This window comes from Anomaloglossus baeobatrachus, chromosome 1 (assembly GCF_048569485.1).
Source record: "Anomaloglossus baeobatrachus isolate aAnoBae1 chromosome 1, aAnoBae1.hap1, whole genome shotgun sequence".
NCBI classification, from domain to species: domain Eukaryota; kingdom Metazoa; phylum Chordata; class Amphibia; order Anura; family Aromobatidae; genus Anomaloglossus; species Anomaloglossus baeobatrachus.
The window spans coordinates 501663880-501681061 of NC_134353.1; the positions used below are offsets into that span (position 1 = coordinate 501663880).

General features: G+C 38.9%; 1 protein-coding gene across 2 annotated transcripts in view; it reads right to left on the reverse strand.

Moving 5' to 3' along the window:
• Nucleotides 1-17182, reverse strand: part of PAX5 (paired box 5) — a 385612-nt gene that overhangs the window by 227234 nt on the left and 141196 nt on the right. For both annotated transcript variants that reach the window (XM_075315770.1, XM_075315760.1), the window contains exon 6: nt 7190-7365. In XM_075315770.1, coding sequence (XP_075171885.1) covers nt 7190-7365 — 176 coding nt within the window. The remainder of the gene's footprint in view (nt 1-7189; nt 7366-17182) is intronic.

A 17182-nucleotide genomic window follows, 5' to 3' on the forward strand; every position in this document is an offset into this window, starting at 1 on the left:
CACTGAAGTTATATAATATTGCGTACACATCTTAGACGCTCTCCCATGAACTTTTTTTCTAAAGCTGTATATACAGTGCCTACAAGTAGTATTCAACCCCCTGCAGATTTAGCAGGTTTACACATTTGGAATTAACTTGGCATTGTGACATTTGGACTGTAGATCAGCCTGGAAGTGTGAAATGCACTGCAGCAAAAAAGAATGTTATTTCTTTTTTTATTTTTTTTTTAAATTGTGAAAAGTTTATTCAGAGGGTCATTTATTATTCAACCCCTCAAACCACAAGAATTCTGTTTGGTTCCCCTAAAGTATTAAGAAGTATTTCAGGCACAAAGAACAATGAGCTTCACATGTTTGGATTAATTATCTCTTTTTCCAGCTTTTTCTGACTAATTAAGACCCTCCCCATACTTGTGAACAGCACTCATACTTGGTCAACATGGGAAAGACAAAGGAGCATTCCAAGGCCATCAGAGACAAGATCGTGGAGGGTCACAAGGCTGGCAAGGGGTACAAAACCCTTTCCAAGGAGTTGGGCCTACCTGTCTCCACTGTTGGGAGCATCATCCGGAAGTGGAAGGCTTATGGAACTACTGTTAGCCTTCCACGGTCTGGACAGCCTTTGAAAGTTTCCACCCGTGCCAAGGCCAGGCTTGTCCGAAGAGTCAAGGCTAACCCAAGGACAACAAGGAAGGAGCTCCGGGAAGATCTCATGGCAGTGGGGACATTGGTTTCAGTCAATACCATAAGTAACGTACTCCACCGCAATGGTCTCCGTTCCAGACGAGCCCGTAAGGTACCTTTACTTTCAAAGCGTCATGTCAAGGCTCGTCTACAGTTTGCTCATGATCACTTGGAGGACTCTGAGACAGACTGGTTCAAGGTTCTCTGGTCTGATGAGACCAAGATCGAGATCTTTGGTGCCAACCACACACGTGACGTTTGGAGACTGGATGGCACTGCATACGACCCCAAGAATACCATCCCTACAGTCAAGCATGGTGGTGGCAGCATCATGCTGTGGAGCTGTTTCTCAGCCAAGGGGCCTGGCCATCTGGTCCGCATCCATTGGAAGATGGATAGCATGGCCTACCTGGAGATTTTGGCCAAGAACCTCCACTCCTCCATCAAGGATCTTAAGATGGGTCGTCATTTCATCTTCCAACAAGACAACGACCCAAAGCACACAGCCAAGAAAACCAAGGCCTGGTTCAAGAGGGAAAAAATCAAGGTGTTGCAGTGGCCTAGTCAGTCTCCTGACCTTAACCCAATTGAAAACTTGTGGAAGGAGCTCAAGATTAAAGTCCACATGAGACACCCAAAGAACCTAGATAACTTGGAGAAGATCTGCATGGAGGAGTGGGCCAAGATAACTCCAGAGACCTGTGCCAGCCTGATCAGGTCTTATAAAAGATGATTATTAGCTGTAATTGCAAACAAGGGTTATTCCACAAAATATTAAACCTAGGGGTTGAATAATAATTGACCCACACTTTTATGTTGAAAATTTATTAAAATTTAACTGAGCAACATAACTTGTTGGTTTGTAAGATTTATGCATCTGTTAATATATCCTGCTCTTGTTTGAAGTTTGCAGGCTCTAACTTATTTGCATCTTATCAAACCTGCTAAATCTGCAGGGGGTTGAATACTACTTGTAGGCACTGTATGTGTATGTAGTGTATGATCAGTGGGTTAATATATTTATCTACCACTAGTATCAAGCACCAGTCTGTTTCTCAATGATGTCACCAATCTTCAGACTCTCAGAATCACACTGTGATTTACACATTACAGTGTCTTGAAAAAGTATTCATACCCCATGAACTTTTCCACATTTTGTTCACAATACACCCACAAAGTTAAATGTATTTTATGGATTTTATATGATTTCAAACACAAGGGAGCAAGAATTTATGAAATGTAAAGGAAATTATGCATGATTTTCTAAACATTTAAAAATCTAAATCAGAAAATTGTGACAAATTTGTATTCATCCTCCCAGAGTCAATAGCTTGTAGGACCACCTTTTGCTGCAATTAATCCTGAAAATTTGTTGAGGCACATGTGTCTCTACTGGTTTTATACATCTAGAGGCTGAAATTTTTGCCTGTTGCTTTTTGCAAAATAGCTCTAGCTCAGTCAGATTGGATGGAGAGTGTCTGGACTGTTACTGGACCATTTACACACATGAATATGCTCTGATCTAAACTATTCCACTGTAGCTCTGGAAATATGTTTAGGGTCATTGTTCTGCTGGAAGGGGAACCTACACCCCAGTCTCAAGTCATTTGAAGCCTCCAACAGGTTTATCTCCAGCTTAATCCATCTTCCCTTCAACTTCTGTCCAGCTTCCCTGTCCCTGCTGAAGAAAAGCATCCCCACAGCATGATGCTGCCACCACCATGTTTGATGGTGGGGGTGGTGCTTTCAGGGTGATGTGCAGTGTTAGTTTTCCACCACATATAGGATTTTACATTTAGCCCTAAAACTTCGGCTTTGGTCTCATCTGACGAGAGCACCTTCTTTCACATGCTGTGCCCCATCCATGACTTTTTCCAAACTGTCCAGTAAAATACATGCCTATGGAACTTTGTTGTGACGCTTAATAGGCTTACATTATAAAATCCATTTCCAAGTCACGCAGAGCACAGTGTGACCAAGAAAGTCTGGATAGCAGTGACATCACTGAGAAGAGAAGCAGAATGGTGCTGGATACTGGAGAAGATGGTGGTAGATGAGTATATTAATCCACTGATAGTACACTAACATTTACATAGGTTTATAGAAAAAGAAAGTTAATATAAGGGCTTCTTTAACACTTGGTGCTTATTTTCCCTTGTAAGGATGCAACGGACAATGTGGTAAATGGCCGGTATGTGTCGCAGAGGCAGAAATCCTCTGCGATATGAACCCGGAATGTTTCTCTGGGACTTGTAGTTCCATGAGGATTATTATACACATTCAGGGTTGGGTTCATGGAATGGTCAGAAGTGATGGGCGGGACTGACCATGCACATACCTCCCATATGTAGGTGTGTCTCATGGGATTTAATGGAGCTGTCGTTTGTCACATGATCGCTGTGAGTAGGTGGGAGCCATCATGCTGAAAGCACATGGTCAGGAGTTCATGTGCATGCTTAGACAGTAAAGGGCTCTGAGAGTCCAGGGAGCTGCAGAGTCTACTGTGGCTCTGGACCTGAAAGCAGGTACCGTCGAATGGAGGTGGTCCGAGGACCTGGTTAGTTAGCCCAGTGAGAGAGTGTCCCTGGAGGTCAAACCTGGATGAAGGCAGACGTAGAAATCTATAAAGCGACTGACAGGTAACACCCTGAGAAAAGGGGATGTGGACTGGCTGATGCCAGAGAATGAACTGTATGGACAATCGGTGGTTTAAACCGACAGTGAGACATTGTTGTCCTGTGGTAGAGTGACTGTGGCCCGTTACACTGCGTGGTTTATGAGGATGTGAATAAATCACCTGAATTGTTTAAGTGACAAAGTTCTCGTGTGTGTCTCGATCCCGCTGCCAGATGTGTTCCCCAATATGTTCGGAGCCCAGGTCATTACACCCTCCATACAGCAAATATGGACACTGAGTAAGCCCTTCAACAATTTTCAAGCATGCTTGAAAAGACTGTTTGTAGCTGGAGCAATGCATGATTTAATAATGAAGGCTTCTTCTACTTGAAGTGCAGACACAGTTTCTAGTCCTTATTTGCTGAGTTCATAAAAAGTCTGCATGTTGTGAATGTATCTTATAAGAATGTACAATAGGATAAATTACACTCATCAATACACAGACAAAGGTGGACATATCATTGCTGCAACATGTGCAAAGCCACAGGGGCCCGAGAGGTTGGGGGGCCCATTTCTACCTCTATAACAGGTAGAAATGTGCATTTTCATGAGCTGTTTGACTGCAAAGGGCCCATATACTGTTCTGGCACAGAGTCCCTATCCTGTCTGTGTCCGCCGTTGTACATAGACCAATGCTACCATGACTAATCCATACAATCAGGCTTACTAGTTAGTGAATTAATTACTTGAAGCACCAAATTAATAGTATATTAGTGATCATACATGGTCTTTATGATTTTGTAAAGATGTGCTATTTTGTAAAGACATCTCACTTTTTTTGGGGATAAGTAGTTAACTGTGAGAGCTTAGAAATATGACGGTAAAAGGTTTCTGATATTTTCCTAACAGTGCTCATAGGAGCAGGATATCCTGAAAATAATACTGCAATTGTTTGATATGTGGTGTCAGTCATTTTGGTTAGCTGTAACCTCATATTTACTTGAAACTTAGGTAGTATACATATACTTAAAATTGCACAACGCTCTATTAAAGATTTTTTATGGCATACCATATTAATGAATATATGTTATGTCAATAATGTGGCAGAATCTGCAGAAGAGAGGTCTAATGCAGATGTGAACATAGCTTTAGAAGGCTAAAAAGGGTCACGTAATACAATCTGTGACTCCGCAATAGTGGATTGTATCTATTGCACTGTAATTGTATCCAAAATTACTTCCTAATGGTTTAAATAATTTCTAAAATTAAAGAGAAAATGTTTTCCACATCATCAAGTCCTAATTGTAAAAAAATTGTCATTCCATTTAAATTGTTTCAGAAAAAGGTCAATTTTAAGCAATTTTTTTCCATGTAACACTTCTTCAACCAAAATAACACAGGATAATTTTCAAGTGGGTTTTAAATGCAAGCCCGCTTGTAAATTTATCAATTTAATCCATGTCGGTGATCTCTCCTAGGAACAAATCAAGTTGTTAATCTCATGGTTCCGCTTAACAAGATATATTGATGTTGCAATAAATGGGAAACATTTAACCATTAATTCTTCCATTTTGCTTAAACAGAGAACTGCAAAAACAGTGGATTTGGGAAACAGTTAAATAGAATGGCTGGAAAACATTATTCAGGTGTGTGGATGTTCTATGGAGAGCAATATTGAATGCAAAACTGGGAAGACTGTCTGTGCAAAAGATAGCAAGACAATGTAGAAGAAAGAAAACTATGGTAAAACTAGAAAACGTAGCTATATCATTTACTGGGGTTGAATTATGAATAGGTTGCTCAGGATTAAGATTAAAAAACTAACAAATCCAAACAGAAAAGAGTAACTTTCTCAAAAATACTAATCCTTCTTCTCATATCATGCACCTATACCTTCTATAGTTCACTACATTTCTAAAATATTTGAGGTTGGGCAAAGCATTCAATCTATGACAGCATTATTTTAATGAACTAGCTCCAAATTGCCCATGCAATGCAATATCACGGGGTGCCAATGGGCTGTCATGAAAGCTATGGGTCCGATAAAGACTTCCTTGGATGCCATCATGGTCATTTCGTGGCCTGCAGCTAAGGTTCAAAGGACGTCACTTTTTCCATATACTGTAGTATTGCAGTATAAAGAGCAAGTGAACCAACAATAGAAGATTCAAGATCCCTAAGGGGACTTAAAGGTAAAGAAATAAAAAAAAAATTAGAAGAATATATAAAATTTTAAATCATTTTCCCCTTTTACTCTTTTAAAAATAAAGAAATTAAAAAAAATTAAAGCTAAACTATAAAACTACTATTAAAATATAAGGTTATTTTCCCTTGTAATAAACTCCATAAGGAGAAATAAAATCAATACACCTTATTTACCCTTTTTTGGGATGTAATAAAACACAGTTTTTATTTATACCCCCAAATGGTAAAAATAAGAACATCCCGTCGCCATGCAAAAGACAAGTCTTCACACAGGTTCTATACATGTTTGGAATTAATAGGACTGAACTAACCTAGAAAATCATGTTGCCTAGTCATTCTTACTGTACGATGAACACCATACAAACAAACCCAATAAACAATGCAAACAATTGCATCTTTTTCACTATTTCACCTCCCTAGGATTTTTAAATCCTGATTTCCAGAACATCTCAGTACATTCATTCCATTAAAACGAATTACACCATTCAAAATAATAGCTCGTCTCTCAAAATACAAATACTCATATGGCTGTGACAACAGACGAAATAAATGTTATGGCTCTTGGAAGAAGGGAGAGAAATAATGAAAATGCAAAAAATAATATTTCCTTCTTTTACACTCATCTTTTGTAGTGTTTTAGTTGTACCATACATTTATTAATCATCCTTTCTAAACATGCTACAATAAAAAATAAATAGAATTATATATATATATATATATATATATATATATATATGTATATAATTATCTGCACCATGGTACAAGATGCCTCATAGAGAGTGAATATCTTAAAGGGGGCCTATCATGTCCCCAAACGCTGCAGATATGGGATAATCTGCAGGTTAGCAGCATTTTAAAGCTACCCAGTCACCACACTGAAAGCCTGGCTACCGGGAGGAAATTAACGTTATTCCTCCTGGCAGCCTCCAGCTTTCAGTCATAGAGCAGCGGCCAGCATAGCTACAGTCACTGCTTATTACTAAGTGAGCATCATCTGTAACTACATCCCCAGCACTTATTGACAGCTGGATCAGCAGTATATCATTCTATTACACATGGTTACACGTTTCTATGACTGAAAGCAGCTGGAGCCTGCCGAAAGGTATAAAGTAATTTCCTTCAAGGAGCTGGGTTTTTAGAGCAGTGGTCACACAACTTTAGAATGCTATTAATATGAAGATTGATCCCACTCCTGCAGGTTAATAGCATTTGGTGACATGACAATTTCCCTTTAAATGTTTGCTAATACTTAATATTGCCAATGGGATACAATCTGAGATCATACGATATTCAACAAATAGTTACAATAAAATTTTAAGTTAATAAGTTAAAATATAAACAAACATTTATATAAATTACAAATAAGAAGCTAAAATAATCACCTATTTATGAAAAAAATTCTTAACAAACCATTGAGGGGCATCGAAGACAAACATCATTAATTTTATCTTCCTGTGAAAATATATTTTGATATAGTATTGTTTCGAACTTAAAGAACACATTTGCCTTTTCAATTTACTGTCTTGTTTTTCATATGGCAGCCTCATAGCTTTCTTGTTAGCTTCCTTTGTAATTTAATAACGTTAAAACATTTACAGATCTTGTCATTTGTTATTTACCTTGTTTTCACACTCAATCAAAAATGAAAACAATATAACAAGTATGATTAAATTTAATATAATACCTGTTCAGGTTTAATGGGTTCACTAGTTGTAAAAATATCGGTGTAATGTTGCCTCTCAAATACTCGATCCAACACTTCTAGCTGTTGTTGAGTAAAGAGGTCCCCTCGCATTTGTTTTCGGAGAAAGTCTCTTCCTGGTAGTGAATGGCCGTTTGGTATTGGAGATTCCTGAATTCCTGCAAAAAAAAAAAAAATATTTTAATAAAGAGAATAACAACAAAGTTCAGAAATACTATACTTATTGCTTAGCAATTAAAGGGTATGCCCAGGGTTTAAAAAAAAGTGCCTAAGCCCTAACAGGTAGTTGCTACCTACCTGCCTGTTGTACTTGGTGCCAGTCTTCACCAGCACAGATTAGTCATAGACCAGTCCTGCTGGCTATTCAGCTGCTTCCACTGAACTCACGTCAACAGAAAGGTGGCTTCTCATCTCCTCTGCTCTGTAGACAGGGTGGGACAACCTAAGTTACACTGATTGACAGTAAGGTGGAGGAGAGCCGGCTATCAATCAGCATGATGTTGTCTTTCCCGCCTCATCTACAGAACAGAGTGGAAAAGAAGCCTCCACTCTGTTGATGAAGTCATTGTATCGACGGGAGCAGCAGTCTGTGACTAATCTTTGCAGGCAAATAGCGGTCTAAAGACCAACATAAACCTCTAAAAACAAAATACTTTATTCAATTTGAATTAAAGATAGCAATTAATTAACGCCTTAAAAGCCATATGCCTCCTCAGCTAGAAGCTGACAAATGTCATATAGGGTGAAGATACAAAGGAAACACGTGATTGGGTATAGCTGGATGTTTAGCAGTGCTGGCCTAGAGATGACATATAGGCGCCACAACTCAAATATGAGCTAGAGAAATCCAGGCTAGATATCCCCTATGTTTTTCCTGCCTGGAAACGGGGGTGAATACACCATAGGTTTTAAGGTTCCCCCACTCTGCGATGCACTGTCTTGCAGAGACACATTAACACATAAATTGTGTAAAAATTAAACCCCAAAACATTCACAGCAAGAAAGGGCAACAATGTTTACCTGTTCAGGCCACATAAACAAATGCACTCACAGGATGCAGCAAAACCGCTTAATAAAGATGGAGGCAACAGGGGCAAAAGACTGATGGAGCAACCACTCACACACTGCCACTCCATGGAGGGGGTGATTGCTTGGTGATAAAATTGCACACAAAAAGCTTGTATAGGGCGTTAGTCACACAGGTATGTGTGATGCACGGTGTCTGGCTTACAGCCTATTGGTGTTGTCCATACTTCTAGACTAAGTGGGCTCACAGATTTTTTCACGGTATTTAACTCAAATGTTTTTCATACTGAAAGTTTACAGCTAAGGAAATACTGTAGACACAGTTGTATGTTTTTCATAGATGCTTAACACAGCATTAAATTGGTCAAAATTCATAGACAATACATTGTATGATGTCACAGATTTATAACAATCCAGCAAGTGCATCTCTACAGATGAGTTATACTTTATCTGTTAGATGTTGAAAATATTCAAGCTTTTCCAAGGTTCTGCCTGACTTATAATCTATTTTCTGCATGACTATATGGTATTCATCCAACAAGAATTCAATATGATTAAAGAAGTAGTTCACCATATTCATTATTGGCCATAACGATATTATGTTGAGAAACAAGGTTTCTCTCAGATACCTTGTGCTGCCAATAGTGCCTGTGAGTGACGGTATTGCAGACCGCTCTTCCCCATTGCGTGACCCCCGGTCTCCGTAACCTCAGGGATCCAGTGATGTCACGTCAGTTTCACCGCTCATCACAGCCCAGCATCCCTCCTGCTTGCACGCTCTGCAGTGAAAGGGGAGTGAGCAGGGAGGTGATGTGCTGTGATGCTGGGCTGTGCAGTGAAATCCCGTCCACAGCCCAGTCCCTCACAGAGAGTGGGACCGGCTGTGATAATGTCAGGTAAACAGGAAGTTGATGTGACATCACCAGATTCCTGAGGTCATGGAGCCCGGGGGTTAGGCGATGGGGAAGAGTGAACCACAATAGCACCGCTCACAGGCACTATTGGCAACACAAGGTATTTGAGAGAAACAATGTCTCTGAACATAATATTGATGTGGCCAATAATAAATATGGGAGAACTACCCTTTAAAAAATTGGCAATTGTGCAGACCAATGTATCATATTTTGAATGTAGGTCTGTTTTCAAGTAACAATTTACATATGTGTTGTAAGGACTCAGAACAGTTCACCATATCATATAATTAGGTGCCAAAAGGGAATTATCCCCACCTTAGTAAATTCGAGTTATTGAGCCTATAGAACTACAATAAGACTGACTAAAGCACTACAGATAATGTGTAATTAGTGAAATTACCTTTGTAATTAGTACTTTCCTCTGTGGATTGTGTGCTACGTGCATAGTTATACAGCTACTGATAGAGGTATCACTGTAATAACACAGCATCTGTTTCTGCCGTCTGATGCCGAACACGGAGATAATGCAACAAAATAATTTGCACAATCCAAAAAATTTGCATCAAAGTTGTTCATTTTAATTCTCGCCTGGCTTTTATGTGGACAGATATAGGCTACTGCTACATAGTGATGGGAAATGCATGAAAGCGACGGTAAAATCTCAATTATGTAACTCTAATGATTCCCCATGTCACAAGTGACCTTGGACACTTTTGATAAATGAGCCTGATAGAATGATTTGCTAAATAGTTCAAGTGCTGCCATTTTTGATTCATATACTGTTCAGCTGAGCTTACAACTCTTGCCAAAGCAAATATGATCCTAATTGGTTAAAGTTATGTTCAAAATGGCAACCACATTTTTGACCCAATTCTACTGAAAAACTGTTTGTCATTACAGCTACAATAGAGACTCGTGTTGCTTCATACGTAATAGAAGACAATAATTAAACTTTTTGTAGACTGTAGCAATAAGCAATACACAAACAAAAAAAATGAATCAAACAATACAATGACAAATTCACATACATTGGTGCCACACCAAAGAGTAACTACTGACAAAAAGCTGACAACACAAGCATTACAGGTGGTTACTTATACAATAGCATATATCAAAAAGACAATTTAATAGTGTTGTAATGACTGATCAGAAATAGCGCATGATAAATCAGAATGCTGTTCTAACAAAGCATTGAAAAACGTCATAAATTATATAACGAGAAGTACTAATAGAAAGCATATCCGTCATGTGCTCTCCTGCTGCAATAGCGCCCAACCAAAAACTTTTTATAGTCTGATCCTGCATTCTCATACCTCTATCATCATTTTCTTACTGACAAATGTTCCAAAGGTTAGTAAGAAGTAGGGTACTGATAGAAGAGACTATGGTTTCAGGATTAGACTACATAGTTTAATTAAAAAAAAAAGATGCAATGGAACAACAACAACAATTCGGTTGCAAAGGTCATGGGGCAGATGTTAATGTATTGACCCCAGTCTTCATTATCAACCAAAGGCATTATTATCAAGCACCAGTCACATCATTTATGATAAACAATAAATAGTGTCAGAAATAGAGAACAGAGTTTGAGAATTATGCTATAGATAAGGGAGTGTCAACATGATCAGTGTTTGCAGCGTTTTGGATACAGTGTTTTTGCTGCATCCAAAACACTGCATTGCACAGTAGTAGCACAGTGGAGGGAGTTTATAGAAATCCCATGCCCACTGTGCTTCTTTTCTACACAGTGTAAACTGACATGCAGCTTCTTGAGTCGCAGCACATCAATTCATGCATAGACACGAGTAGAACATAGCGAAAATCCGCAGCATTCCAGATCCCTGATCATGGGCAAGGACCACTGAATTCTCTGAATTCTGGGGAACACTGGTGTCTCTGCAGGAGGACTGATAATTTGTCTAGGACACAGTGTCTATGGAACGTGTGCATGTACCCTAATTCATGACTTAAAGGGGGCTTTCCAAGTTAAAAAAAATATGTCTAAAGGCAGTGAATGTTGTGAAATGATAGAAAATTGTATACTCACAAACCCCCATCACTTCAGACTCGCGCTTCAGGTCCTCCCCGCTTGGCTCTGCTTATTTGTCTGCAGTGGTAATGTGCCATTTAGTACACATGGCAGCAACCGCCAGTGACTGACTCTATAAACAGCTGCGTTTCACATGTGGCCATCGTCACTGCTGCAGCCAAGTAAACAAAGCTCAGCGGTAAAGTCTAGACAGGTGATGACGAAACGACAGGAAACACAATCGGTGACTGCTGATGTTATTGCTATCATGTCACACTTTTGCTTAACTTGGAAAACGTGTATAAAGAATTTTAACCTTTTTTCTACTTTGTTCCTACTGGGCACCACTAGTTATAAATAGATGCAGTAATGTTTATATCGGAGCAAATAATCAAGTATCTAAAGTCATAAGTACAAATAGGAATACGTTTTCTTTTTTCAAGATATTGTTTTACTAAGGTCTCGCTCACACCAATGTGTAGTTCTGAAAAGTGCAATGTGAGAAAAAAGAAATTGCACTGGGACCTATATTATTCAATAAGGCAGCACTTATCTGTGTTTTTGTTCTCAGCCATATTCGGCCTGAGGAAAACAGTCAGATCATGTTGCGAGTGGACACGTAAGTCAGACGAGACTCACCTATTCAAGTCTATGCGTGCAAGAAAAAAAATCGGATGACACACAGAACGCTCCCAGTCGCATCCGGATACATTACCATCCTGTAGGGTAGGACACTGTAAATGGTCCGGTAAATGATTGTAAATGAATAATATAAAAAAAACAAAAAAAAACGGATAGTATATGGACAGCACACGGATGACAAGTAAGAAAAAAAATCATACCGTTTTTCTGGATGAGAATCGGACCTGTTTTTATACATTAATGTGAGCGTACCTTAAATCTGCAAACATATTGTTAGATTTATAAAGTCTTTAAATTCCAAAAATCTAAAAATTAAAATGGTACATTTAGGTTTTATAGGTTTCTTTTAGTTTCTATCTATTTTGGTCGCTATTCCAAGAAATGACTTTCTTTATTATTAGGTTTAAATCAGTATTTTACACACTATTAACTCACTGCAACATACATATGAACATTAAATCATCCTAAGGACACATCACATGTTGAAAGACTCTAATACCAATAGTCTCCAACTATATTACTTTGAGCCTCAGATAATTGCTTTACTTCGCAGGAATGTGCCGACTAATTAAGATGGATGCTACCTATGCCGTTTAGAACCTTAAAAAAAAGAAATGAATTATTGCGAAGAGCAAAAAGGGTATTTTGGAATGAGGTCCAATTTAATAGGAGTAATTTGCTTTAACTGTGTCCTGAGATCTTGTAAGATCATGTTCCATCACAGTAATAATTACATAGCGGATAATGTGTATTTTTCATGATTTCTTACAAACAAAAAGACATCCAGCACAAAAGAAGAGTTGTTTGCACTGGTAAATTCGTATTGCACAGTTCTAATTCTTTTACAGATGAAAAGTGTCTTTTTAAGCATGAAATAAACACAAAAAAAGGAAAAACTCCCTCTTGTGTAGTTGTAAAGGTAATGAATACTTTGCTTTTATATTACTTTATTATATCTTATGCCCTAGTTATTCACACTATTGGATATTTCAAAATGTCCTATATCTACAGATATCACCTTCAATAGCAAAGGTGATGTACACGAGCATCTCAATAAATTAGAATATCATCAAAAAATTAATTTATTTCAGTAATTCAATACAAAAAGGGAGACTCGTATATTATATAGAATCATTACAAACAGAGTGATGTGTTTCAAGTGTTTATCTCTGTTAATGTTGATGATTATGGCTTACAGCCAATGAAAACCCAAAAGTCATTATCTCAGAAAATTAGAATATTATTTAAGACAAACTGAAAAAATTATTTTAAACTCAGAAACGTTGGCCTACTGAAAAGTATGTACAGTAAATGCACTCAATACCTGGTCGGGTCTCCTTTTGCATGAATTACTGCATCAATGTGGCGTGGCATGGAGGCGATCAGCCTGTGGTACTGCTGAGGAGTTATGGAAGCCCAGGTTGCTTTGATAGCAGCCTTCAGCTTCTCTGCATTGTTGGGTCTGGTATCTCTCCTCTTCCTCTTGTCAATACCCCATAGATTCTCTATGGGGTTTAGGTCAGGCGAGATTGCTGGCCAATGAAGCACAGTGATACTGTGGTTATTAAACCAGGTATTGGTACTTTTGGCAGTGTGGACCGATGCCAAGTCCTGCTGGAAAATGAAATTTCCATCTCCAAAAAGCTTGACTGCCAAGGGAAGCATGAAGTGCTCTAAAAGTTCCTGGTAGACGGCTGCACTGACTTTGGTCTTGATTAAATACAGTGGATCTACACCAGAATATGACCTGGCTCCCCAAACCATCACTGATTGTAGAAACTTCACACTAGACCTCAAGCAGCTTGGATTGTGGCCTCTCCACTCTTCCTCCAGACTCTGGGACCTTGATTTCCAAATGAAATGCAAGATTTACTTTAATCTGAAAACAACACCTTGGACTACTAAGCAACAGTCCAGTTCTTTTTCTCCTTGGCCCAGGTAAGATGCCTCTGGCGTTATCTATTGGTCATGCGTGGCTTGACACAATGAATGTAACCATTGTAGCCCATGTCCTGGATATGTCTGTGATGGCTCTTAAAGCACTGACTCCAGCAGCAGTCCTCTCCTTTTGAATCTCCCCCATACTTTTGAATGCGCTTTTCTTAACAATCCTATCAAGGCTGCAGTTATCCAGGTTGCTTGTGCACCTTTTTCTACCACACTTTTTCTCCACTCAACTTTCCATTAATATGCTTGGATACAGCACTCTGTGAACAGCCAGCTTCTTTAGCAATGACCTTTTGTGGCCTACCCTCCTTGTGGAGTGTGTCAATGACTGTCTTCTGGACATCTGTCAAGTCAGCAGTCTTCCCCATGATTGTGTAGCCTACTGAACCAGACTAAGAGACCATTTTAAATGCTTAGGAAGGCTTTGCAGGTGTTTTGTGGTAATTATTCCAATTTTCTGAGATAATGACTTTTGGGTTTTCATTGGCTGTAAGCCATAATCCTCAACATTAACAGAAATAAGCACTTGAAATAGATCACTCTGTGTGTAATGTCTATATAATATATGCGTTTCCCTTTTTGTATTGAATTACTGAAATAAATTAACTTTTTGGTGATATTCTAATTTATTGAGATGCACCTGTATATAGGGTATTGGGCAAGGAGTAGACAAAAATGGCGACTTTTCACCCATAGTGAGATCACCTGGTTGTGTAAATTTTTTATTAGCATATCCCATACACTAGATCTTGATTCACAAAGTAGTCTGTCACTTTGAAAGACATTTGTATACAATGACTACAATGAATTAATGAATTTTTATTTTATTGCATACATCATGAAAAGAAGACATCTTTAATTACGTTTAATCAATCATTTTGAATGCTTTTGTTTCTGCAGCTTGTGTGTATTTCAGTACATTGCTGGCTGTTCAGATTTAATAAAAATAATAAAGCGGTCCATCTAAATCAGGATATCCCACTAATGTCTACTATTGAACACTTATCTAAGCTTGTATCTAATCATATCAGCAATCATACAAACACTGCAATCCGTCTAATTGGTATAGAAGCCACTAAACAATTTCAAGATGCAGTTTGTATGTTCAACTAAACCTCAACGACATACACATTGATGTATAGAACAAAAAAAATCTAAAAATACAAAACAAAAGTATCATGATAAGATTTGTTTCTCTTCTTTGGACCCACTCTTGGTTTTGGCCCACAAACAAAGATGCAAAATACCATATTTTTGGACTATATGATGTAGCGGGCACCTCAGTTTTAGAGGAGGAAAATAAGGAAAAAAAAGTCATGATGCACTGTTATGCGGGGTATCTGCTGCTGACCCTGTTATGGGGTAATGTCCTCCAATTTCATACTAATGTCAGCCATCGAGGGCCCCTTCCATGTATATATTGTATGTCCTCCATCTCGGTATATATGTCCCTCATCCCAGTATATATGTTCCCCATCTCGGTATATTTGTTCCCTCTCCTGGTATATATGTCCCCCATTCTGGTGTATATGCCCCTCATTCTGGTCTCCATCCTTATGTATATGTTCCCCATCCTGGTATTTAAGATTCCCATCCTGGTACATATGCCCCCCATCCTGGTATATATGATCCACATCCTGGTACATATGTCCCTCATCCTTGTGTATATATTCCCCACCCTGAGATATATTTCCTTCATTCTGGTATATATGATGCCCATCCTAGTATATATGATGCCCATCCTGGTATACAGTTAGGTCCAGAAATATTTGGACAGTGACCCAATTTTCGCGAGTTGGGCTCTGCATGCCACCACATTGGATTTGAAATGAAACCTCTACAACAGAATTCAAGTGCAGATTGTAACGTTTAATTTGAAGGTTTGAACAAAAATATCTGATAGAAATTGTAGGAATTGTACACATTTCTTTACAAACACTCCACATTTTAGGAGGTCAAAAGTAATTGGACAAATAAATCAAACCCAAACAAAATATTTTTATTTTCAACATTTTGTTGCGAATCCTTTGGAGGCAATCACTGCCTTAAGTCTGGAACCCATGGACATCACCAAATTCTGGGTTTCCTCCTTCTTAATGCTGTGCCAGGCCTTTACAGCCGCAGCCTTCAGGTCTTGCTTGTTTGTGGGTCTTTCTGTCTTAAGTCTGGATTTGAGCAAGTGAAATGCATGCTCAATTGGGTTAAGATCTGGTGATTGACTTGGCCATTGCAGAATGTTCCACTTTTTTGCACTCATGAACCCCTTGGTAGCTTTGGCTGTATGCTTGGAGTCATTGTCCATCTGTACTATGAAGCGCCGTCCGATCAACTTTGCGGCATTTGGCTGAATCTGGGCTGAAAGTATATTCCGGTACACTTCAGAATTCATCCGGCTACTCTTGTCTGCTGTTATGTCATAAATAAACACAAGTGACCCAGTGCCATTGAAAGCCATGCATGCCCATGCAATCACGTTGCCTCCACCATGTTTTACAGAGGATGTGGTGTGCCTTGGATCATGTGCCGTTCCCTTTCTTCTCCAAACTTTTTTCTTCCCATCATTCTGGTACAGGTTGATCTTTGTCTCATCTGTCCATAGAATACTTTTCCAGAACTGAGCTGGCTTCATGAGGTGTTTTTAGGCAAATGTAACTCTGGCCTGTCTATTTTTGGAATTGATGAATGGTTTGCATCTAGATGTGAACCCTTTGTATTTACTTTCATGGAGTCTTCTGTTTACTGTTGACTTAGAGACAGATACACCTACTTCACTGAGAGTGTTCTGGACTTCAGTTGATGTTGTGAATGGGTTCTTCTTCACCAAAGAAAGTATGCGGCGATCATCCACCACTGTTGTCATCCGTGGACGCCCAGGCCTTTTTGAGTTCCCAAGCTCACCAGTCAATTCCTTTTTTTTCAGAATGTACCCGACTGTTGATTTTGCTACTCCAAGCATGTCTGCTATCTCTCTGATGGATTTTTTCTTTTTTTCAGCCTCAGGATGTTCTGCTTCACCTCAATTGAGAGTTCCTTAGACCGCATGTTGTCTGGTCACAGCAACAGCTTCCAAATGCAAAACCACACACCTGTAATCAACCCCAGACCTTTTAACTACTTCATTGATTACAGGTTAACGAGGGAGACGCCTTCAGAGTTAATTGCAGCCCTTAGAGTCCCTTGTCCAATTACTTTTGGTCCCTTGAAAAAGAGGAGGCTATGCATTACAGAGCTATGATTCCTAAACCCTTTCTCCGATTTGGATGTGAAAACTCATATTGCAGCTGGGAGTGTGCACTTTCAGCCCATATTATATATATAATTGTATTTCTGAACATGTTTTTGTAAACAGCTAAAATAACAAAACTTGTGTCACTGTCCAAATATTTCTGGCCCTGACTGTATATGTCCCCATCCTGG